Source organism: Rhinoderma darwinii, chromosome 4 (genome assembly GCF_050947455.1).
Source record: "Rhinoderma darwinii isolate aRhiDar2 chromosome 4, aRhiDar2.hap1, whole genome shotgun sequence".
Taxonomy (NCBI): Eukaryota; Metazoa; Chordata; class Amphibia; order Anura; family Rhinodermatidae; genus Rhinoderma; species Rhinoderma darwinii.
Window position 1 is genome coordinate 150,230,464 of NC_134690.1, and position 26,532 is coordinate 150,256,995.

Consider the following 26,532-nt stretch of genomic DNA (forward strand, 5'->3'; position numbering starts at 1 on the left):
TAAGCCCACACCGCTCAATCGACCAAAAAATTAAAAAGTTCTGGCTCTCGGAATATGGTGATACAAAAATTATTTATTTTTTTCTTTGCAAAAGTAAAAAATATTAATAAAAACCTATATAAAGTTGGTATCACCGTAATCAAATTAAGACGCAGAATAAAGTTAAAGAGGCTCTGTCACCAGATTTTGCAACCCCTATCTGCTATTGCAGCAGATAGGCGCTGCAATGTAGATTACAGTAACGTTTTTATTTTTAAAAAACGAGCATTTTTGGCCAAGTTATGACCATTTTTGTAATTATGCAAATGAGGCTTGCAAAAGTCCAAGTGGGTGTGTTTAAAAGTAAAAGTCCAAGTGGGCGTGTATTATGTGCGTACATCGGGGCGTTTTTAATACTTTTACTAGCTGGGCGCTGTGAAGAGAAGTAACATCCTCTTCTCTTCAGAACGCCCAGCTTCTGACAGTGCAGATCTGTGACGTCACTCACAGGTCCTGCATCGTGACGGCCACATCGGCAGCAGAGGCTACAGTTGATTCTGCAGCAGCATCAGCGTTTGCAGGTAAGATCGACTTACCTGCAAACGCTGATGCTGCTGCAGAATCAACTGTAGCCTCTGGTGCCGATGTGGCCGTCACGATGCAGGACCTGTGAGTGACGTCACAGATCTGCACTGTCAGAAGCTGGGCGTTCTGAAGAGAAGAGGATGTTACTTCTCTTCACAGCGCCCAGCTAGTAAAAGTATTAAAAACGCCCCGATGTACGCACCTAATACACGCCCACTTGGACTTTTACTTTTAAACACACCCACTTGGACTTTTGCAAGCCTCATTTGCATAATTACAAAAATGGTCATAACTTGGCCAAAAATGCTCGTTTTTTAAAAATAAAAACGTTACTGTAATCTACATTGCAGCGCCTATCTGCTGCAATAGCAGATAGGGGTTGCAAAATCTGGTGACAGAGCCTCTTTAAGTTGTCATTTTTACCACATGGTGAAAGCCATAAAAACGGAACGCAATAAATAAGCTCTCACACCACTCTATTGACAGAAAAATAAAAAATGTATGGCTCTTGGAGAGCGGGGAGGGAAAAAAGAAAAAGCAATATATGGATCACTCCAGAAAGGGTAAATTATTTTCTAATAAAGAACATTTATGACCACATGTGGGGTATTGCCATTACTCGGGAGAAATTGCTTCACAAATGTTGGGGTGTTTTTTCTCCTTTATCCCTTGTGAAAATGAAAACATTTATCATTTTATTGGAAAAAATTTTAATATTTATTTTCACGGCCTATTTCTAAAAGATTCTACAAAAGACCTGTGGAGTCAAGATGCTAACTATACCCCTAGAAAAATTCCTTGAGGGGAGTAGTTTCCAAAATGGGGTAATTTTTGGGGTATTTCTACTGTTTTGGCACCTCAGGGGCTTTGCAAATTCGACACCCGAAAACCATTTCAGCTAAATTTGGGCTCCAAAAGCCAAAAAGAGCTTCTTCCCTTATGAGCCCTGCCGTGTGTCCAAACAGCAGTTTATTACCACATATAGGGTATTGGCGTAATCGTGAGACATTGCTTTACAAATGTTGGGGTGCTTTTTATCTTATTTCATGTAGAAATTACTATGTTTTTTCAGAAATAAAGTATATTTAAATTTTTACACACTAATTCCAATAAATTTAGCAAAAAACCGTGGTGTCAAAATGTTTCCAAGACCTCTTCAAACCTAACATTGTGCCTAAAATATATTATTAAAAAAAAAAAAAAAAAAAAGGCCCAAAAATATACTAGGTGCGTTTCTATTATTGAGGCCTGTGTTTCAGTCCATTACAACACTGGGGTTACATGTTGGATATTTTGAAAAACTGCAGAATCTGGGCAATAAATATTGAGTTGTGTTTCTCTGGTAAAATCTTCTGTTACAGAAAAAAATTATTTTGTCAAAAAAATTACTTTGGTGCAGCTTTTAAAAAGGGGTGTTTTATGGGGACTTTCTAATATATAAGGCCCTCAAAGCCACTTCAGAACTAAACTGGTCCCTGAATAAATAGCCTTTTGAAATTTTCTTGAAAATGTGAGAAATTGCTGCTGAAGTTCTAAGCCTTGTAACATACTAGAAAAATAAAAGGACATTCTAAAAACGATGCAAACATAAGGTAGACATATGGGAAATGTTAATTAGTAACTATTTTGTGTGGTATTACTATCCTTTTACAAGCAGATACATTTACATTTAGAAAATGCTAATTTTTGCAAATTTTCTCTAAATGTTGGTGTTTTTCACAAATAAATATTGAGTTTATTGAGCAAATTTTCCCACTAACATAAAGTGCAATGTGTCACGAGAAAACAATATCAGTCGCTTGGCCACATAAAGTAACACGTCAGACTTGAAAAAATCGGCTGTGCTTCAAGGCCAAAACGGTGCGTCCTAAAGGGGTTAACAGCTTAGCTCTGTAAATGTCAGCTGTGCTCTGGTAGCAAGAATCCAGCAGAATTCTGAATTTAGCTTTCTGACTTAAGAGTATAAAATTTTATTGAATAGCAATACACAAGATAGTCAACATTTTATGTAGTCTTATACTTTGGAATGATGTGAAGCAGAAAATGCATTTTACGTCGTCATTTAATTGTGAATGTCTGAACACCAACAAATTTGCTTTTGTTTTCAGATGGCCCTTGAAACACAGTTTTGGACTTGGATAAATCATTTTGTCACCTGGGGTTCCATTGCATTTTATTTCATCTTTTCACTGTTTTATGGTGGAATTATCTGGTAAGCGCAGCATCGCCCTCAAACTACAAATGCCATTTATTATCATTCATAATACTTTTATACTATATGGGTTGTCAGTTGTATCACGATCTAAAAAGCCTGCTTGAGAAAAAAATATATCTAAAAAAATTATGAAATCACTAGATTTTAAAATATAAACTGCATATTTTTATTAGATAGGTCTTAGACCTGTTCTTACTTTTAAAATCCATATAAGAATAGGTGTATTATCCTTTTTCAAAGTTTCCCAGTGTGATATTAAAATGACTTTTATTCATGAGAAACTCAAACTCTGCCCGCCTACAGCTGACAAATTCCTATTGGTGTCCCTAATCCTCTGCACCATGCTGAAATCTCAGAAAATACTCTGTACAATCTGCAGTCTCACTGGCTCTGCAGTAAAAGAAAGCAGCAGATGGCGTTAGAAGCTTTAATTCCACCCTAAGCCCTGTTTTTCTATTCTGGAAACTATTCCTGAAAGTGCAATTGGCATGACTTTCCTTGCACTGCATTGCCTAGTGGTCTAGTTAAAGTGATCAGATGGCACAGTGGCTTGGGATTGGCTGTGGGCTATGTAGTGGGCACTCTAAAAAGCCCAATAGGATAAAATTTACGGGTGCTTCTTTATTTTGCACTTTTGTCATGATGGAAGTACTTTTAAATGTAACTTACTGTATTTCCCATTTTTATAATGTATACATTTCACTAAACTTGCGTATCATTTCATTTTAGTTATAGTCATTTGTTTATTGCCTGGGTTGAAGGTTACATTTTTAATAATGAAATCCAATACGTTTTTACTTTTTTTTTCTTTTTTTTTCCCCTCTCCCTAGGCCATTTTTACACACCCAAGACATGTACTTTGTATTTGTCCAACTGCTTTCCAGTGGATCTGCATGGTTTGCCATAATCATAATCACCACTGCTTGTCTGTTTCTTGATGTCCTGAAGAAAGTGATTTATAGACTCCTTTATCCTACAAGTACAGAGAAGGCTCAGGTATCGAAAACTGTACATGGCCATCAGTCATTCTTTGCAGAGAGGTTTTATTAATGGATACTTGTCTGTGCACATACACAGTTAACACGTCTATTCTAGCACTAAATACAAGCACTGTATTCCTGTATTATAAGGCTGGGTTCACACGACCTATTTTCAGACGTAAACGAGGCGTATTATGCCTCGTTTGACGTCTGAAAATAGGGCTACAATACGTCGGCAAACATTTGCCCATTCATTTGAATGGGTTTGCCGACGTACTGTGCAGACAACCTGTCATTTACGCGTCGTCGTTTGACAGTAGTCAAACGACGACGCGTAAAAATACAGCCTCGTCAAAAGAAGTGCAGGGCACTTCTTTCAGACGGAATTTGAGCCGTTCTTCATTGAACTCAATGAAGAGCAGCTCAAAATTTACGGCTGTCAGAGAAGCCTCGCAAAATGCGAGGAGGAGCATTTACGTCTGAAACGACGCAGCTGTTTTCTTCTGAAAACAGTCTGTCATTTCAGCCGTAAAAGCCTGCTACCGTGTGCACATACCCTTATACTCTGCAATGATTCTTCTGTCTTGCACTTTTTAACAAGCCATGTGCAGATATTATCCAAAGAGTATATACCAAAATCTTATATAATGTGTATGTGTATATATGCATACATATACTTTATATTACATTTATATATATTTTTTGCCTGAGAGATATATATATATATATATATATATAATATATATATTATACTATAGAGCTATTTTGCATAATTTGTAAGTGCCTGCATTTGCTGCTGATGCAACATTTACTATATCTGTGTGAGGCCTAGTTCACCTCCACGTTTGGTATTTCTTTGTTCTACACCATCAGAGGAGCAGAACAAGGGAATAACCGGAAGTGCCGGATCTGTTGCTTTACGGACACCACCTAACGGGTTCCGTCGGGGTGTCCGTGGTTGTACCTGCGCTATTTCTGGTGTTTTTGCCGAAATCTGTGACGGAGGCCCCTAACGGAACAAGGCCTGAGTTAGGACTGTTACAAAGTGAATAATATATTTTTATATCGTTAATTACCAATACTTGTAATTGCACTATAATTGTGCTGCCTGGTTGTAAGTTCTAGACAATAATGGTATTTTTGGACAAGTCAAGAGGTGTATACTGCTGGTTTCCATTTCGCAGCGTTTTTCGCAAGATAAACTGTAATGCTGAAAATGGCAGGTTCTTAAACCATTGCTTTAAATGCTTGTAAATGTGAAGGCCCAGCATGATCTTCAATTCGTTTCTAAAAGTATTTTAATTTAAGGTCTGTTACATGTTCAGATCACATTCATTTGAGGTTTTTTTTTCAACCTACCCAATAAGTTTCAGTAATTAAACAAAATAAACTTTTTAAGTTTATAAGTGTCATTTTTATATAAGGCCTAATTTTCTTTTTCTGCAAGTCTTACGTGTATCATAAAGAGTTTAGAGTGGTGTAAAATCTCAAAAGCTGATCAGAAGTGCTGGATTATCTGGGAAGAGCTGGTAAAATTCTATGAATGAACAGTATTGGCTGGTCGGCTCTTTGAAGCGTCCCATATGTGGTTCGGTGGGTTGACTAGCGTCACAGTGTGACAACATGCAGCATTTCTGCTACAACTCTGCCATTGTAGTGCCTAAGGCCAGAGCTGTCATTTCAATTTGCTGCCACTTTTGTGCATGGTGACATGACATTTTTCTGTGTATTATATTTCTATTTACATTTCAAATATGTATAGAAATTCCTCTCCCATGTTTTGAAATGACTATTACTGACGTGTTGTGTGTTACATACCTTTTCTGTCCACCTGTAGATGTATCCCAGCAGAGTTACTTTAAGTGACGAATTCATCGCCCTGCAGCCTCTGTCACGGGCAAGGAATCAGCTGAGCAAAATTAGGTAGAGTAGGAGGGGAGGCTCCTCATCCACTTTTTTTTTTTCTTTTTGCATGCTGAGGCTCAACTAACCAGCACTTAGATGGAGCGAGGCATGGGTATGAATATGTTAACAGCCAGCGCTGCTAGCTGTTAATTTTGCTCTTCATTTTATTTCTAGATTTTACCAGGTTAAAGAGCCTGCAATAAGAGTGCATGTCGTGCGGAAAAATCCCTAGCATGACACTCTGATAACAGACCCACTGTGCTCTTGTTTTGTTACTTTGCTCAGCATGGTTTGACTGCTTGTTGATGAAGGGGAAACATACAATTAAAACGGACTATATCTGGAGCATGCTAGAAAATTCCAGGCTGCATAACTCTTTGCCATCTGTTTATATACCTGTTTATATTTTATTGCTTATTTGAAAAAGCATTTGATTTTGATGTGTTTCTCACACTTAGGGCTAGTTCACACAGAGTTTTTTTTACGCGGAAACAGACAGAAACCACACCAAAAAATGGCCGAATTCGCCTCCCATTGATTTCAATAAGAGGCGGAGGCGTTTTTTTCCCGCGAGCGGGAAAGAGTGTCATTCTCTTCCTGCGTTTCCATCTCTGATTGACTTCAATGGGAGGCAGAGAAAACATTTTTTTGCCTGTGGCACTCAATGGCCGTGGGCAAAGAAAGCGCAGGCAGGTCAAAATTCCTAAAGGAATTCTGCCTGCAAAAAACTCTGTGTGAACATACCCATAGGGTTTTATGTTTCTTCTATAAATATTGTCTGTTCCAAATGAGGCTAGGGCTACACTGAGACTTTTTGTTCTTCAAAAAAACACACAAAAAATTTAAAAATATTGATTTAAAAGTAGTACTTTTTTCCTTCATGGATACCTAGGAAAATTTATTTTAAAATTATGTATACATTTGACTTTTAAGACTACTTATTTTTTTTTGTATTTAATATTTTTTATTTAGTTTACAGATACAGATCGATATACTCCATGTGTAATATACATTGCAATCTTCAAAAAAAAGACACATTCTGACTACGCTATAAGGAAGAAAAAGTCTAGCTACAAAAAGTCTGTGTAACCCTAGTCTTAATTTGTTCTTGATATTTTCATTAAGAAAACTTGAGTTTCAAATCCAATGATGTAGGAAACAACTCACTACATGGAATTATAAAAAAATAAATGTTTAAATTACCACTACATAATGGCTCCTAAGAGTAGTTTGCCTTAAAGAGGCTCTGTCACCACATTATAAGTGGCCTATCTTGTACATGATGTGATCGGCGCTGTAATGTAGATTACAGCAGTGTTTTTTATTTAGAAAACCGGTAATTTTTGACGGAGTTGTGACCTATATTCGCTTTATGCTAATGAGTTTCTCAATGGACAACTGGGCGTGTTTTACTTTTTGGCCAAGTGGGCGTTGTACAGAGGAGTGTATGACGCTGACCAATCAGCGTCATACACTTCTCTCCATTCATTTACACTGCACATAGCGATATAGCTATATCGCTATGTGCAGCCACATACACACACTATAACATTACTGCAGTGTCCTGACAATGAATATACATTACCTCCAGCCAGGACGGGATGTGTATTCAGAATCCTGACCACTTCTCTGTGGTTTACAGCACAGCGAGATCTTGCTGTAAATGACAGTTTACAGCGTAATCTCTCGAGACTACGCCTGCTATGCTGTAAATCACAGAGAAGTGGTCAGGATTCTGAATACACATCCCGTCCTGGCTGGAGGTAATGTATATTCATTGTCAGGACACTGCAGTAATGTTATAGTGTGTGTATGTGGCTGCACATAGCGATATAGCTATATCGCTATGTGCAGTGTAAATGAATGGAGAGAAGTGTATGACGCTGATTGGTCAGCGTCATACACTCCTCTGTACAATGCCCACTTGGTCAAAAAGTAAAACACGGCCAGTTGTCCATTGAGAAACTCATTAGCATAAAGCTAAAATCGGGCATAACTCCATAAAAAATTATAGTTTTTCTATATAAAAAACACTGCTGTAATCTACATTACAGCGCCGATCACATTATGTAGGAGATAGGCCACTTATAATGTGGTGACAGAGCCTCTTTAACGGTGTATTCGTGTGATACATTTTCACATTTAAATAAGTTACTTTTTAAACCTCGGTATAGAGAGACAATTCCTGAAACAACTTTTGTGTAGTTAGTTGAGAAGTTCTAATGGCCTATTCACATCTACGTTTGGGCCCGTTAAAGGTTTCCGATAATTTGTTCAGTCAGAGGAACAGATGAATGGAAAGCCAAACGGAAAATATAGCTTTCATTTGCATTACCATTGATTTCAATTTTATTTATTTCTGTTACTTATATAACATATTCCGCAGCACTTTTTTAGCGGAAACAAGAGCAAAGTAGACTACGCTATTATTTCTGTAAAAAAAGACGGAAACTTTACGGAATGGAGACAAACTAAAACCAACTGAAATGGAAGCATTGCCGTTAAAATGGTAACGCAAATGGATGCTACAGTGTCCTTCTGGTCTCCATGGCTCCCGTATGCAGAATGGCCGTTACTTCTATAGACTCCGTTTTCACTAAAAGTGGAGGTACGCTTTAATTTGAGTTTCAAATCACGACTTTGACCTTTGTTTACGCCGCCCTCGCCACTTTTGTGAAAAGTTTTTATTATTATAATTTATGCCAGAAAGTTACATAGATTTCACTCTGTGGGGCGCAGCAAGGAAGAGGCATGTGCTTTGCCCCATACGTTGCCCCCTCCCCATCTGACAAAAAAAAAGTATGCTCACATCACCACTCTGGGTTCCATCAGGCTCCCTGAGCATGCTGCGGGTCATACAACATATTGACGCCGGGCAGTGTCCTGACGTAGACGCAGCACTCAGGACTTTGAGTACTTTGTTGCATGTAATACCTTGTCGCTGCCTTGTATGAGCTGCAACACGCTGAGTAAGCCAGAGGGGTTCAGCTCGGGAGAAGTGAAGAGGTGAGTTTACTTCTTTATTGTATGTCCATTGGTAAGGGGGAAATGGATGGTGCACAGCCGCAGTGCAGTCTTCGTACCAGAATTGTGGCGCGCAGCAGCTGAAAGATGCAACATGTTTATTCGGAGGAGTTCGCCTATGAACACGTGTGTGGTATCTTACTGTAGCAAAATGTGTATTAAGACTGGCGTGTGAAACGCAAGTCTTAATAACTTCTGACCCTTTATCCACACACTGTTGCTCAATAAATAGACAGTTGTTAAGACAAGTACTGTTCTACAACACTCTGACCCCTTGATGCATTGTCACATACATGCACGTGATAAGTGTCATAGGGAAGCATGGAGGTCGGTCACGGGCTGAGTGCCCTCCATACACCGCAGGTGTCGGCTGTGTTTTACAGCTGACAGCCCAGACTAACAGCCGGAACAGCAATCCCGCTGTTCCTGGCCGTTTAGCCCCTCAAATGCTGAGGTCAATCGCCACCGCAGCATCTGATGCGTTATAGAGAGGGGGGCGCCCCCCTCCGACAGCTCATCGGCGCCCCCACATCGCGATGATTAGTATAGCAGTATATTGTACCAGCGATCTAACAATCGCTGGTTCAAGTCCGCTAGGGGGACTAGTAAGTGGTGGAAAAAAAAAGTTTAATATTGTTAGTAGTGGTGGAAAAAAAAATATTAAAGTTCAAACCCCCCCCCCCTTCCCATTTTTCCTCTAAAGTAATGTAAAAAATGAACAAAATTGGTATCGCTGCATCAGTAAAAGTCTGAACTATTTCAATATACCATTATTTAACTTGCGCAGTGAACGCAGTAAAAAACAAAAAAAGAATGTAATAAAAACTTATCAAGAAGTTGTACGTACCAGAAAATACCAATAAAAACTACAGCTCGTCCCGCAAAAAATAGGCCCTCACACCGCTCAATCCAGGGAAAAATAAAAAAGTTATGGCTCTCAGAATGTGGTGAAACGAAACAATTTTTTTTTTTAAACAAAAACGTTTCTTTTTTTAAAAAAAAGTAGTCGTATTGAGCCGCAGAATAAAGTGAAGTTGTGTTTTTACCGCACAGTGAAAGCCGTAAAACGAAAACCCAAAAAACAATGTAGGAATCGCAATTTTTACCATTTCAGCCCGCAAATAATTTTTTTTTCAGATTCCCAGTACATTATATGGTACTTTCAATTGGAATCTACAACTACTCCCGTAAATAACAAGCCCTCACACCGTTCCATTGACGGAAAAATAAAAAAGCTTTGGCTCTTGGAACGTCAGGAGGGAAAAATTAAAATCTGAAAAATGGCTCGGTCGTTAAAGGGAATGTGTCGCTAGAAATTATTATATATTTTTTTTCAGTTAAACAATTATTATTTAAAAGTGATTACACATTGTTTTAATTTTTTTTTTTTTTTTCTTCACAAGTCAGGAAATATTATAAATTACATTCTAATTTATAACATATCCATGTGCTGGCCACTAGAGGGATCAGTTCCCAAAATTGCAGCATGGTCAATGTGGTAAAGCAACCTCATTGATTTATGCTGCAAATTTGGGGTGGACATACTCTCTTCTAGTGTCCTCACACAATCCCCCTTCCCTTCTTCTGGCTAGTGCCAGGAGAAGGAGGGGTTTGAATCTTCAAACCTCCTACACTGTGTACCGCCATTTTCTGAGCGACTGCACAGTGTAGGAGGATTAGATAAAGGGCTCAGCACTCAGTATAACATGTATATACACAAACATAATACACACATCACATACATTAACATAAATTACCTTCTCCTGCCGCCTCCGCTCCTATTCCTTGCGCCTTCGCTTCCTTGAACATATGGGCGGAAGCCGCGGCTGGAAGTCGTCATCTTACTGTCCGGCAGCGGCTTCCGGTCCACATGAAAATGGTGCCGGATTTCGCTCTGCGAACGAGCTTCGTTTTGGTCTGTGGGAGCGGCGTACGCTTCAGTGAATGGAACGGCTCCGTTTGTATTCTCTATGGGGTTGTATGTGCCTCAATATATAAAAGCAATATGATAAAAAACAAAATTGACACCTTCCCTTTAAGGGGTTAAAGAGGCTCTGTCACCACATTAGAAGTGTCCTATCTCCTACATAAAGAGATGGGCGCTATAATGTAGATGACAGTAATGCTTTTTATAATAAATAAAAAAACCGATCTATTTTCACCACGTTATTAGCGATTTTAGCTTTATGCTTATGAGTTTCTCAATGGACAGCTGGGCGTGTTTTACTATTGACCAAGTGGGCGTTGTACAGAGGAGTGTATGACGCTGACCAATCAGCGTCATACACTTCTTTCCATTAATTTCCTCAGCACATAGGTATCCTTTTAGATCGCTATGTGCTGTCTTCTACGAACACATTAACGATACTGAAGTGTTTAGACAGTGAATAGACATTCCACGTGCTGTCTATTCACAATCTCGTTAATCTTCGTTAATGTTTCTGTGGTAGTTACAGGAGAGCAAGCGTAATCCCGCGCGATTACGCTGTAAATGACTCGTTACAACGAGATTACGCTTGCTCTGCTGTAACTACCACAGAAATATTAACGAAGTGCCGGGATTGTGAATAGACATCCCGTGGAATGTCTAATCACTGTCTAAACACTTCAGTATCGTTAATGTGTTCGTATAAGACAGCACACAGCAAAGCTAAGCGACGTCAGGCATCACTGTATGTCTATTCATGCCATTGTAGGCTAATTATCAGAACAAACAAATATTAACAGCAGGCCCCTGATGAGTTGCGGCAGACACCTTTATGAGCAATGAAACGCGTAGGGCAAGTTCAGTGACAGGCTGGAAAGAGGAAGCAGCCCTTATAAGGGCTCAACAGCTGATAGCTGCACCAGTCGATTAGTACAGGCTTATATCCATAGGTAACGTAGCTACTCAGTCCTAACATAACAGTGAATTCAGTGACCCACTGGAACACAGGAAGCAGTCCTTATAAGGGCTCAACAGCTGATAGCTGCACCAGTCGATTAGTACAGGCTTATATCCATAGGTAACGTAGCTACTCAGTCCTAACATAACAGTGAATTCAGTGACCCACTGGAACACAGGAAGCAGTCCTTATAAGGGCTCAACAGCTGATAGCTGCACCAGCCGAATAGTACAGGCTTATATCCATAGTTCACGTAGCTATTCAGTTTCAGCATAACAGTGAATTCAGTGACTCACTGGAACACAGGAAGTAGTCCTTATAAGGGCTCTACAGCTGATAGCTGCACCAGCCGAAAAGTACAGGCTTATATCCTTAGACTTTATATCGATCCAGTCTTAATGTATCGCAGCAATTCAGTCTGAACATAACAGTGTATTCAGTGACCGACTGGAACACAGGAAGCAGTCCTTATAAGGGCAGAGTAACTGGCAGCTGCACTAGCTGATAGACACTAGCTGAAATCCTCACAGAGTGCAGCTATCTAGATTTAGCACTATAACATAGATGCAACAGGCAGAGTGCATATTATAACAGCATCTATCAGGCTGAATTATCACACGAACGGGGAGATACCCCTGAGGGTATTTGAACTCAATACTCGGACGTACTTTACACCATTTGGAATTAAATATCAACAAAAAATTGAAAAATCAAAATAAAAAATGAATATTAAATAACAAAAATAGAAAAATCAAAACCAAGTATAAACAATCAACACCTAGTCCGCCCGACACAATTTTTGAGCTCACCCAAGAAAACTTTCCAGCAAGTCACTGAGACCAAAGTGGCAAAGAAAGCGTATTAACACTTGAATATAAGTGATGAACACTTGAACCTAAGTGAAGACATTTTTTTACAAACTGCGTGGGGTATTTCACACAGGCAGGTTGTAGTTTGTAATCAATATAACTATATTGCTACCATTAAACAAACAATATATACCCCTAAAGATACTAATCAGTGATATCAAGACAGCACATAGCGATCTAAAAGGATCCCTATGTGCTGAGGAAATGAATGGAGAGAAGTGCATGACCCTGATTGGTCAGCATCATACACTCCCATGTACAACGCCCACTTGGTCAATAGTAAAACGTGCCCAGTTGTCCATTAAGAAACTCATTAGCATAAAGCTAAAATCGCTAATAACGTGGTAAAAATAGTTTGTTTTTCTAAATAAAAGCACTGCTGTCACCTACATTATAGCGCCCATCTCCTTATGTAGGAGATAGGCCACTTATAATGTGGTGACAGTCTCTTTAATACTGCAATGGTGTTTTTTAGATTTACTACAGAATAATATTGAAGCATGAAGTGATAATTCTTGTGGCCGCTGGAATTCCTCATTGCATAAATATTTCAGAATGAATCCATAACCTTTGCTAGGATCTAAATATTTGTGAATATTATAAGGTTTACACTATCTTTAGCCACCACTTTATATTTTTTAATTATTTAAATCTCACTCTACCATGGACGAGTGCTATAGTGGATTCAGGAACATTGTTTTGTGTGGTACTATATTAAAGCTGTCAAATCATGAGAGTTCAGTAGGACTACAGATAACCCCAATAGTTTGATTTGTACCTTACATTGGAGAGCTGATTTAGCTGTCCCGTCTCTGTTTGTGACCTTGTAGGAACACCGTAAACACTGGTGGACAGGGCTGGATTCATCCGGAAACCAATGCTACTAAAAATTGTCTGCCAGTGCCTATGGATTTGGTTGCTTCTGGTAATTTCTATATTGTTCTTATTGACATCCTTAAAAAAAAAAAAATTTACATGGGTTTACATCTGTGTTTGAGTTTCCATTGCTCTGCTCCATCAGAGAAGAAGAATAATAAATACTGGAGCCGCCGGTTCCGTTGCAAGATGGACATCGCCAATGGAACCCATTGTCTTTAATAGATTTTATCGGGGGTGTCAATGGTTTTACCGGAAACTACAGCGCAGCATGCTGCACAATTGTATCCTGTATTTTTAACGGCATATGCAGCGGAGGCCCCTAACGAAGCCTCCAACACAGGTGTGAACAAGGCCTAACAATATAGTGGCTCTGGAGTGGATTTAAAAAAAAAAAAAGAACACACAACTGAGATACCGGTATATTATTATCCAGTGGCAGGGTGGGAGCTACTTGACTACAAGGGCAAGTTACCGTAAGAACCCCCCCAAAAAAAAACTGGCTCCTAGACGCAGGACTACTAACACCTCCTTTAATCTTATTGTTTCCATGTCAATATAGTAAAAACTAAAATGGTCATTTCTCTAGTACCAGTAAATGTTTGTGGTTTTTGTATGATTTTCTTTCACACTGTAACACTTATCTTTAGGTCCTACTGTGTTGTGGATTCATTTGTGTACTCTTATCTGTACCTAAGTGGATGTGCATCCATTCCCCATGTTTTCTTCATGCCCCATTTTATTTTTACACGTTACCCAGTGAAAAACTAAATCTGCTTGTTTTTCTCTGTAGGAAGGTGTACTCGGTTAATTTACCATTCAGACAAGTCAATTAAGCAGCGATGGTGTGTGATAAGCGTATGCTTGTTTAATTCATTCTGCGGGCTGTTTTTTTTTTCTCGATGTATATAAACTATCCAAGCATTATGGTGGTTATTTGACCAGAATGTTACTTTTCTGTCCCTTTAGATGGAAGAGGATAAGGGTTCAGTCAGTTCAGCACTTGACTTTGCTGAAACCGAACACAGAGGGTCGGACAATAGGCAATTGCTAGCTGATGCATCAAACCTGCAGAGCACTTGAGCAGACTAGGTAGTACTCCAACTGCACTGTGATCTGTAGTCCATTGTGGACTCTTGTGTGACGTGCACATGATTCAGTGCTGGCATGTATTTGTCATATGATAGAAACGCATTTAGTCATTGTAGAGAACATCACTTCCATGTTTGTAAATTCATTCATTCGTGGAATTGTGCCTTAACCCACATTGTGTGCTTTACATCTGGACAGCATGACAGACGAACCGTTGTCTTTATCAGCTATAGTCTTGAAGACTTATAATAATGTGCATTAAAGTTGTTAGTATTTTTTATAGGAATCTAAAAATGGCGACAAAGGAAATCCATGATCTGTGACTCTTGTGTACAGAGAGCACAAACAGATTTGTGTACCACCTAGGAAACCTACTCCGTTTGTATTATGAATGCGATTTGCCTGCTAAGTGTCTTCGTATCAAGTGCCCTAAATGTAGAGTAAAATTTCAGTGGTGTTTTGCTAGATCTATTGGTGCAAACTGTAGCCGAGTCAGTAGGATAATATGATGACATTTACAGTTAGTTGATTGTAGGTAGGTTTATAGAATTACGCATTTACTGCAGCGTAGTGTTGCATATCTTGCATATACTTTTAATGTATGTTTAACATTTACGCCAGAGAAGCTCCCCGCGTACACTTTAAATATGTCCATAGTGGCTTTATTAGCACATCGGGCTGATATACGTCCGTATACCCATTTATTTATTTTTTACGTCTAGAATAGCTTAGTAGTCTACACACTTTAATACAATGGAATCCCGCCAAAAAAATCTACATTTTTTTTTTTTTAACATTAAAAAGCCTATGAGTGACGTATGTCACTATATAGCGTACGTCACAATCATCCATTAACTGTATACTGTGGGTCATGCGCTTATAGCTTTTCATGACGTATATGTTAAACGAATGCTATAATAGCCTATGGGTAAAAAATGCCTGTGACAATGCCGAACAGTGGCATCAGTCATCCATACGCTATTATAGCATCCGTTTAACATATACATCATGAAAGGATCTTGAGCGTTCATGATGTATACTGTACTTTAAACCTATTCCATTATAGTCTTGGGTGACAGATGCCATTGATGAGCATCCGTCACAGTCTACATTTAACATATAGGTCAAGAGCTTTCTCGGCGAATACATTAAATGTAGGCCACAAACATCATGTGATTGGGGCCTTATCTGTATTTTGCAATTTTAATGTTGAAGTGTTGGATCTTCCTTGATAGGGCAGCAATTACAATCAATTATGATGCATTTGCACGTACTGTTATTCCCATAAAACATGACTGTCGCACATCAGCTTCTAGGACAGAAGTCAAGTTATAAAGGTCACTGTCCATACCTAGGCTTGCTGTCTAGCATTTCTTACAAGAACTATTATTTTCATAAAATGTATGTGTTTTAGAATAAAAAAAATAACTTTTGTAATATACTTTTATTAAAAAATAGACTCCGTCTCACTTCTGCAACTTCTATATATCACTATACATAGAAGCTGCAGAACACAGCTGTCAATTGAATCAGTCAGTGAGCTGGTCTGACAGTGCCTACTGTGTCCTCTTGGGACATCACCTAAGCCTAATACTTTTGATTTGATCAGTATTTTTATGCTAAATGTAGAGGGGTATAATTAGAGATATATTTATGTATTTATTTTTATTCAAAAAAAGCCACCAAGGATGTCCTTAGCCTTTAAAGAGGCTCTGTCACCAGATTTTGAAACTCCTATCTGCTATTGCAGCATATAGGCACTGCAATGTAGATTACAGTAACGTTTTTATTTTAAAAAAACGAGCATTTTTGGCCAAGTTATGACCATTTTTGTATTTATGCAAATGAGGCTTGCAAAAGTCCAAGTGGGCGTGTTTAAAGTAAAAGTCCAAGTGGGCGTGTATTATGTGCGTACATCGGGGCGTGTTTACTACTTTTACTAGCTGGGCGTTCTGACGAGAAGTATCATCCACTTCTCTTCAGAACGCCCAGTTTCTGGCAGTGCAGCTCTGTGACATCACTCACAGGTCCTGCATCGTATCGGCACCAGAGGCTACAGTTGATTCTGCAGCAGCATCAGCGTTTGCAGGTAAGTAGCTACATCGACTTACCTGCAAACGCCGATGCTGCTGCAGAATCAACTGTAGCCTCTGGTGCCGATGTGGCCGACACGATGCAGGACCTGTGAGTGACATTACAGATCTGCACTGCCAGAAGCTGGGCGTTCTGAAGAGAAGTGGATGATACTTCTCGTCAGAACGCCCAGCTAGTAAAAGTAGTAAAAACGCCCCGATGTACGCACATAATACACGCCCACTTGGACTTTTTCAAGCCCCATTTGCATAAATACAAAAATGGTCATAACTTGGCCAAAAATGCTCGTTTTTTAAAAATAAAAACGTTACTGTAATCTACATTGCAGCGCCTATCTGCTGCAATAGCAGATAGGGGTTGCAAAATCTGGTGACAGAGCCTCTTTAAGGCCCTTTTACACAGACCGATGAATGGGCGCTCATACGAACAGACGTTCCAGATCATCAGCCCGTGTAAACATGGCAGTGATCAGCCAACAAACGAGCAAATGCTTGCTTGTCGGCTGATCGGATCTTTTCTGCTACCATGGAAATAATTTTATGTATAAAGTGTCAACATTTTCTGCAATACTGTTAATAAGTTACAAGGTACAGTGACTTATATTTACAGTGAGGTACAATGTTACACTAGTTATTTACACCTAATCTATGTCCTGTCCTTAAAATCTACAAGGAATGAGGATGAGCTAATGTGAACAAGGATTTGTGTTGCACTATTGAACCAGCCAATCTTGGCAAACAAGGTTTAAAGGGTTGTTCGCAACTCAGACATTTCCGGCATATCCACAGGATATGCCGTAAATGTCTGATAGATGTGGGTCACCCGACCTTCATCCCACCTGGTGTGGTGCCTGCCGGCTCCTGATTCCACGCAGGGACTTGATAAAGAGGGGGTCAGGCTCTGCTCAACTAATTCTGTAACTAACATAGAACATAATGGAGCTTGTGCATTCACGGCCCCTTCTCTACTCAGTCCACGCCTGAAATCGGCAGCCAGCGTGGTGACTCCTGTATTCGATATAGGTGCCCCAGAGCTAGGACCCACAGCTATCAGACATTTATGCCATATCCTGTGTATATACCATAAGTGTCTGAGTTACGAATAGCTCTAAGCAATAAATTCAGACTCAATTGAGTGGACCAGCCGAGTGAGTTTTTTTGTGATCTTAAAGAGGCTCTGTCACCACATTTTAAGTGCCCTATCTTGTACATGATGTGATTGGCGCTGTAATGTAGATTACAGCAGTGTTTTTTATTTAGAAAAACAATCATTTTTGACGGAGTTATGACCTATATTAGATTTATGCTAATGAGTTTCTTAATGGACAACTGGGCGTGTTTTATTCGTTTTAAATGACAGGTTACATCGTAATCTCGCGAGATTACGCTTGCCTTGCTTTAAATATCACAGACGCTACAGAAATGTCAGGATTCTGAATAGACATCACTTCCTGGCTGGAGGTAATGTATATTCACTGTCAGGACACTTGAGTAATGTTATAGTGTGTGTATGTGGCTGCACATAGCCATATAGCTATATCGCTATGTGCTGTGTAAATGAAGGGGGAGAAGTGTATAACGCTGATTGGTCAGCGTTATACACTTCTCTCCACAACGCCCACTTGGTCAAAAAGTAAAAGATGCCCAGTTATCTATTAAGAAAGTCATTAGCATAAATCTAAAATAGGTCATAACTCCGTCAAAAATGATCGTTTTTATTAATAAAAACACACTGCTGTAATCTACATTACAGCGCCGATCACATCATGTACAATATAGGCCACTTATAATGTGGTGACAGAGCCTCCTTAAAGGGCAATGTGCGCAGTTATTGTACGGCAAGAAGGAAGTGGGGAATGCTATAGGACAAAGAGGGGTATATTTGTTTGATGCTTCAATGTTATTTTGATGGCTGATTTTCAGTCTTTTCAAATGATCAGTTAGAAATGAAATTACTGCTGGGCAAGGGTGTTCTACCAGGAGTTATCGCCCCCTATGTAGACTTTTTTAGGTAAATCCTCAGCACCTGGTGAAAACATGATTTATTATAGTGCTTTTTCCTAATGAAATTCAGAGATTGAAGTTACAAGAATATCAGTATGTGCAGTGTTATTATAATGGCAAACTACTAGAATTTAGGATGTGAGGAGTGTATGAAGAAATATAGGAAACGGTTAAATCATGTAGCCAACAAATTATTTTTAATAACTATAGAAGAGGACTACCAATAGAAAATGCTCTCAACGGTGGTTCGTTGGAGGATTTTCGTACAATGTGATATTTGGCATTGTCCATTTTGCTGAGATTTGATCTTAATGTCTTCCTGAAATATTTTTGTCGTTGCTGCGGTCTTTTGATATTTGGAAGGAATGATCATAGATCAGGAAAGATTTTACATTTATGTGTATACATCGACTATATTATATATGACCGAAAACAAAAATCACATAGGCAAGGTTACAATGCAAGTCACCAGTCATTCTGCATATGGTATAGAATAAACGTAGTTTCAAGTTCAGGTTAGTAGAAATCGATATGCTCTCGTTATTGTGTGTTTCATAAGTAGAAAATTGGTAAATGTTAAACAGGATAATTTTGCTTTGTATAATTTCTCTTAACCATCATTTTATATCATGAAGTCTGCAGACTCATTGAGCTGTACTCCGTTTTGCTATTAGTCCTGACTTTCTGAAATCGGATAATATATTTAAGTATTTCTCAAACGTTTTAAGATCTAAATAGTGAATGAACACACTTTTGCCAGACCGCATGGTTGCTGGTGCAAAAGTAGTTTGCACGGTTAACTTTATTTATTTTGTTTTTTTTCTCCTCCTCTTTGGCAATTTAGAAAATGTGTTAATAGAGAGATTTCTTCTTGTAGGAGGGTTCATAATTATTAAAACAATTATAAAATGTGATGCTAATGTCTTTATACTTGGCAGCTGTATTTGTTTCTTAACATCTGTTTAGGGCATCTTTTTGTTTTTCCTTGAGACCTGATTTCATAAATGTTTCTATATCTGCTAACCATATAAGTACACTTGTAACATCCTACTGCTGTCACATTTCTATCTCCTCCTCAGCTTACTGAGACAGGATCAGGTATCAACTGCTTGGAATCAATGTGCTGCTACACAAGCGGGGAGACCGCATGCGTGTCTTTTAGAAGACTGCTGGACCGAGTGATGGGGCGATGCACTGCGCCACGGGTCACCAGGTGTGGAAACTCTCTAAATAGCCTTTGCTGCCAACGCTTCTCCTATAAACTGGAAAATGATGAACCTGCAGCTTTAGATGACTAGGGGGCGTCTCTCTCTTGGGGGTTTAATGAGAAATACAATGCTCATAGGTATTGATAGCCAGGTGGAGCAATATGAGTTGGTGAACTGTTCTTACTCTTATTTAATTTCCAATGTCTTCTGTACATTTTAATATATATGTAAGGCATCTTTTCTGGGTGGCTTTTTGTGTGGCTTTTTTTCTTTCAGTTTTTGTTGGCATCTTGTCTGCATAATTCTGTAATGGGTAACATTTCCTTGTATGACTGTTTTTGATTATTTGGAACCTTTAATGAACATTTTGGGCTTTGGTTCTTACATTGATACATAACAGATTTTTTTTTTTCTTATGTCAATATGAAAGATTTTATTTTCTAAAAAAAAAAAATAAACAAAAAAAATTAATAGAATGGCATGTGAACAGCAGCTGGAATTACCCATTCTAAAAAGTCTGTTGTGTATCAATCGTCTGTCTACAGTCCATATCTCATTCATTGCTTAAACCCACAAATATGATGAGAGAAAATATTATATTGATTTATATTTTTTATGGTGTGATATTCACATTGTAAATTACTATGGGGTTATGACATAGGTTTTTGCCTCTTAATTTAGTCAGTGTTGACAGATGATCTACATTCCACGGTATACAGCCCCAGGGAAAATTTCCAAACATGAGTCATTTTAGTGTCAACATATACATACAACAATGCTGCCCATAAAATGTCTACAGTGATATTATTCAGGTCTGAAACATGTCTAGTGGCCTTATTGCCCACAGCAACCAATCAGAGGTCACGCTTTGTTTCACTGCAGTGAAGTAGAACCCTGATTGGTTGCTAAGGGCATCAAGGCCATTTTTTGATTTCTCAGGCCCTTTAGATCTTCAGTGGTGTCACTAGGTTTAGTTAACAGATGACAACAGTTTTAAATGTATTCTTTCAGCCCCATGTATAGACTGCAGGTTCACTTTAATTTCCTCGTTTTGTTCATTACTTTCTATGTCAATGTCTGTTTCCAATGAGCAATATGCAAATAGGTTTTTGTTTTATATTTAGAACTTAAATGACAAGTTATAAAATGCATATTTTTTATTTAAATGTCTGTGTAGCTCAAAGCATCAAGAAGAGTAAATATTTATAAAGAACATGTTATAAACAAACACAGTAATTTTTTTTAGTATTATTTAATATCTCCATTTTCATAAATAAATGCATATTTACAAAGTCGCAAATGCTTTTTTTGTTTGGCCAAATGGAAAATCGGTTTCTGGTGTTTTGTAAACATTTGCTTGTAATATTTCAATCTTTCACTTCTGGCTTCTTACTCTTTCTGACGATTTGTAATGGTGTTTTAAAAAAAAATCAAAAAAAAAAAATCGGTATTTTAGTTTGAGCGATGGTTCCCACAGAGTTGTTGTTCTAAGATTATTTGCCTTATATGTTGCCACTTTAAATTTGGCTTCCTAGTGATACAGTGAGATCAATCTTAATCTAAATGGCTACTATAAGCAGAATACATATATAAAAACTATGTGTGTGTGTGTGTGTGTATATATATGTATATCTGTTGTAACAGTAACAGCATTTATCTAAGCATGTTCATAATAAATACGTGCCGCTGATGCCTTTCTTTTAAAGGCTTTTTTTTCCAGTAGACTGGCATAGCATAACTACTCAGTGGGTTCTATATCCTTAAATTAATTCAGATCATCAAAACTTCTTAAGAGTGTCTTTATACTACAATGCTGGTTCCTTGTGTCTAAAATGTGAGCACATAATGTCAAATAATTTTATGGCGCGCACAGAGATTTCACTGTACACCTACAAGGAAGATGATTTACATTAATAAGTTATCTTATTAATGATCTAGCAGGCTTATTAATTTCTTACAGGGTCTGTTGCTATCTCCTATAAGCCATAAGTGAGTGAATCAATTTGATCTTTATTTGCACTGCTTGCTTTTGAAAATTGGTGTTGGGAATCTCCTGCTATAATGATGTGGTTAAAGTAATTTGTAACTGTGTTCCTCTATCATATTCGATTATATCTGTATTTGCATACTGCATAATAATGTGGTTCCATCTACTATAAAGGAGTGGAGTACTGGAGTAGCTGTAAAATTTCTTAATTTCACCTGCAATTCTACTGTATTATGCCGTATGCAATGCGGGGTAACTTTCTCTTTTATGATTATCGAAAACGCATGGAGGCTGCCTTGTTTTTAAAGGACAATTGTTGTGCTCTATAAACAGTCCACCTAAAATTCAACTGCAGACAGAGAATGCTGTGCAAAAGCTGACATACAAAACCATTTATTGTATTCTGCTGTTCTTGGAGATGATTCATTCCATTGAAGGTGTCGGGTAGCAACAAAACGTAAAAATAGAACAAAGCAAAAAAAATTAGCTGGATCAGTCCAACAAAGTAGCAATGTTTTCAAGGGGTTGTCCTATCATGACAACCCTTGTCCATATGCCTCATCAGGGAATATGGACGTCATAGAGTGCGGACCCCACTTGGATGTGTCGGGTCCACCCATCATTTTCTATAGCTATCTCCTGCAGCCCTATAGAAAGTAAATGAAGCGGTGGCCGAGCATGTGCAATACCGCTCCATTCACATAGGTCACTCAGTGTCGGTGTGGGTTCCAGCGATTGGATCCCCACAGATTACGCATTTATCACCTATCCTGATGATTATGGGAAACTTCTTTATTATATGACACTATCCAGCTGGCACATGAAAAGGCTGTCTCTGTGAAGTGGACATTTTACTTGTACTGCAGTTGTCCTTTATTCCATTTGGTTATTAATGCATTTGAACACTTGTTTTTAAGACATTACCAGGTTAGTCTCTTACAGAATGTAAGATTGACTGCTCTACCTGCACTTATCTTTTTATTTCCGAACAGTGTTCAGCTCCTCACAGCAGCACTTTGGATGCCAAATCCATTTGTAATATATAGGAACTTGTTGGGCAACGCACGCACAGATGTTTAGATTGCTCCCCTTTATTCCGTGTTCATTAGGGAAGATATGGTACAATGTCTTACTGCACCCCTATCGCACCGATAGAAAGAAATGCTTGTTTCTTATAACAAGAAAAAGTTGAGCTATTTTATAAATACTGTGCGTTTTCAATGTTGCACTGGTCCAGAATGCCGTCGTTATATCCCAGAGCAGCACTCACAGTTCTGCTGGTCTTTATTAGACGCATTTATCATTTCAAACAGCCCTAACAGCTTAGCTGAGCTCGTTTTCTGCAGTGGCACAGATCATTTTTCTTACAACAGATTACTGTACAGCACTGTGAATGCAGCTGTGGACAATAATGTAGGTGCTAACTCTGTGTAAGGTGAAGTTGTAAAATTGTAAAAGGTAAACGTATTCTTTGAAGGCTATGTACACCTTTTGAAATCGTTTTTGGTTTTTTTAAATAAAAATATCTGTTTGGTGCAACTTTCTAAATACTTATTTTTCGTTTTTGACATACAGCTGCTTTGCATCCTGTATACAGTGCAGCTGTATCTAGCGCTGAAACCTGTATCCGTCACTGAACCTGACTGGTTCAGTGACAGCGGGTCCTGCGTGTCTGACACGCAGGATCGACCTTTTTGCGGATCACATTTAAGTTCATAACTTAGATGTGATCGGTAACAGGTGGATCCTGCATGTCATAAAGCAGGACCTGCTGACCCTGAACATGTCCGTGTCGCTGACCTGACGGATTCAGGTCTCAGTGCAAGCTACAGCTGCTCTGTATACAGGATATAAAGCATCTGTATCTGAAAAAGTAAAAATAATTTTTAATAAAAAGTATTTAGAACGTTGCACCAAACAAACTGATAGTTTTTTTTTTATAAAAATGTCTTTCAAAGGTGTACATGGCCTTTAAAAGGGTTTTACTAGCCACCAAAAATCACATTCCTCTTAACTTAGAGGTTCTGTCACCACATTATAAGTGCCCTATCTCCTACATAATGAGTTTGGCGCTGTAATGTAGGTAACAGCAGTGCTTTTTATTTAGAAAAATGATCTATTTTTACCACGTTAGGAGCGATTTTAGCTTTATTCTAATGACTTTCTTAATGCCCAACTGGGCATGTTTTTACTTTAGAACAAGTGGGCGTTGTACAGAGGAGTGTATGACGCTGACCAATCAGTGACCAATCAGCGTCATACACTTCTCTCCATTCATTTAGTCAGCGCATAGTGACACTGCGTTATTCACTATGTGCTGTCTTATACTGACATATTAACTTTACTGAAGTGTTTAGACAATTAATAGACATTCCTTCCAGCCAGGACGGGATGTCTATTCACAATCCCGACACTTCGTTAACGTTTCTGTAGTACTTATAGCAGAGCAAAGTGTAATCTCGCTGTAACCTGTCATTTACGGCGTGATCTCGCGAGATTACGCTTGCTCTGCTGTAAGTACCACAGAAACGTTACCGAAGTATCGGGATTGTGAATAGACATCCCGTCCTGGCTGGAAGGAATGTCTATTCACTGTCAAGACACTTCAGTAACGTTAATGTGTCACTATAAGACAGCACATAGTGATCTAGCAGGATCCTTATGAGCTGACTAAATGAATGGAGAGAAGTGCATGATGCTGATTGGTCAGCGTCATACACTCCTCTGTAGCATGCCCACTTTGTCTAAAGTAAAAACACGCCCAGTTGGGCATTAAGAAAGTCATTAGCATAAAGCTAAAATCGCTCCTAACCTGGTAAAAATAGATTGTTTTTCTAAATAAAAAGCACTGCTGTCACCTACATTACAGCGCCCATCTCCTTATGTAGTCTCTAAGTTTCATAATATACCTCTAGTATCAAAATTCCCAACTTTTCAGAGATCCTTTCAGAGTCAGAAAGGGCCAGAAGTAGTGTCATTTCTTTTATTCTTCTTGCCAGATGTCACAGCCTTTCTGCACAGAGCAAACTGCTCCCCCTTCCTTCTGTGTCGACACAACGTAGATCATGTAACAAAGGGGCTTGCATCCTCCTCTCAATGCAAGCAAAGCCCTTTAGTCACATAACCTATTACCATTCTGATCCTTCCAGACTCTGAATGGTTCTCTGAGAAACGGGGGATACTGGTACTAGAGGTCAAATAAAAAAAGTTACATTTTTCATAATTTAAGTAAAGTGGAATGTAATTTTTAGTGACTGGAAAACACATTTAATTTATAAATGTTGAATGCTTGTGGAGAATAGGCAAAACTCGTATGTTTACTGTCCATTTATGCTTTGATTTATGTTATTGTTCACTTTAAATCTCAAGGATATTATTATTGTATAGTTTAAACTGTTTCAACCACTTAATCCTTAACTAAAAAAAAAATTGCCTTCAGTATCCAAGAATCCTTCTCCAATGAAGAAAATTAGGACACATAGTAATTCTATTGACATTGGAGGTTTCTAGATTGAAATGTGGAGATATGCACATAAAAAAAAATAATAGACGACAACCTGTTAAAGTTGAAGAAAGATATATTCTTTATATAAATATTGTAATCTACAAAATCACTATAAAAATAGTGCAAAAGTGTAAAAAAAAGTAGTCACCCCATATGGAGAAGTCCTTTCGCTCAGATAGGCCAGTAAGATGTCTTGTTTTCCGGACAAGAGTTCTGGAGGATTTCAGCAGAGACCTACGTGGAGGGTAAGGCGGCATTTTACTACACCAGGTGCGACAAACGCCATCTTACCCTCTAGGTAGGTCTCTGCTGAAATCCTCCAGAACTCTAGTCCGGAAAACAAGACATCTTACCGGCCTATCTGAGTGAAAGGACATCTCCATATGGGGTGACTACTTTTTTACACTTTTGCACTACTTTTATAGTGAGTTTGTATATTGCAATATTTATACAAAGAATATATATTTTTTTTAACTTTAACAGGTTGTTGTCTATTATTTTTTTATGTGCCTATCTCTACATTTTGACTATTTCTGAGATTAGTGAAGCATCTCGGCGGCACATAACACCCCTGTGTCTTATAAGGTGTACTCACATATTTGTATACAGGTTTCTAGATTGCCCATTTGTTTCCTTTTGTTGCTCTAGATCTTGGAGTGAGATGGATCCCTACTATTCAAATGACAGAAGCATATTGACTCTTTCGGCCATGGATTCATCTACATGCTAAAGGGGAGGTCTTACTGGTATAAATGTCTTTCCAGTCGTCCTGTACATAACCGCCTTATCATATTTATTACACCTGAATTGCTTGTCTTATATCAACCAATGTGACATTTTTTCACATACCTCTATAATGTGGAATACCATTCGTGCTTGTAAAAGCAAGTGATAAGCCTTCTCTAATAATCTGACCTCCGAATAGGGGTTCCCATTAATGTATATCTGTTGCACTTTGATGATGATCAACAAATTTATTGGCAATAAGAATGTTTCCACCTTACAGTGATCAAAGAATTTATTCTGCATTATATTTATACAAAGTGAACTGTTCTCATTCTTGTGCAATATGTTTTGCCTTGCTATATGCAGACATATTTATTGACCTGTTTCATTTTTTTTGTTTTTGAATTTTCTTTTTAAGCTGAAGTTATGGTTTTTCGTGAGTCTTAAATTCATTTAGATATGTGTATGGTACTAGTGTTGTTTTTGTTGATAACCTCAATATTTTAAACAGCAGGCAGGGAAAAGTAAATTTCCCCCAATGTGTTTTAGACACACATATATTGAATCACAATATATACATATAGGGCAGTTTCAAATGG

General features: G+C 38.4%; 1 protein-coding gene across 2 annotated transcripts in view; it reads left to right on the forward strand.

The window, feature by feature from the left end:
- ATP11B (ATPase phospholipid transporting 11B (putative)) overlaps positions 1-26,331 on the forward strand; it is a 178,029-nt gene extending 151,698 nt beyond the window's left edge. The window contains exons 27-30 of one of the 2 annotated variants that reach the window (XM_075861675.1): positions 2,673-2,776; positions 3,610-3,775; positions 19,587-19,720; positions 25,856-26,331. In XM_075861675.1, the coding sequence (XP_075717790.1) occupies positions 2,673-2,776; positions 3,610-3,775; positions 19,587-19,720; positions 25,856-25,937 (486 nt within the window). In that variant the 3' untranslated portion in view covers positions 25,938-26,331. Of the gene's footprint in view, positions 1-2,672; positions 2,777-3,609; positions 3,776-19,586; positions 20,963-25,855 lie in introns of those variants that run through there. The other variant, XM_075861674.1, reaches the window with a different exon arrangement.
- The last annotated feature ends 201 nt before the right edge of the window (positions 26,332-26,532 follow it).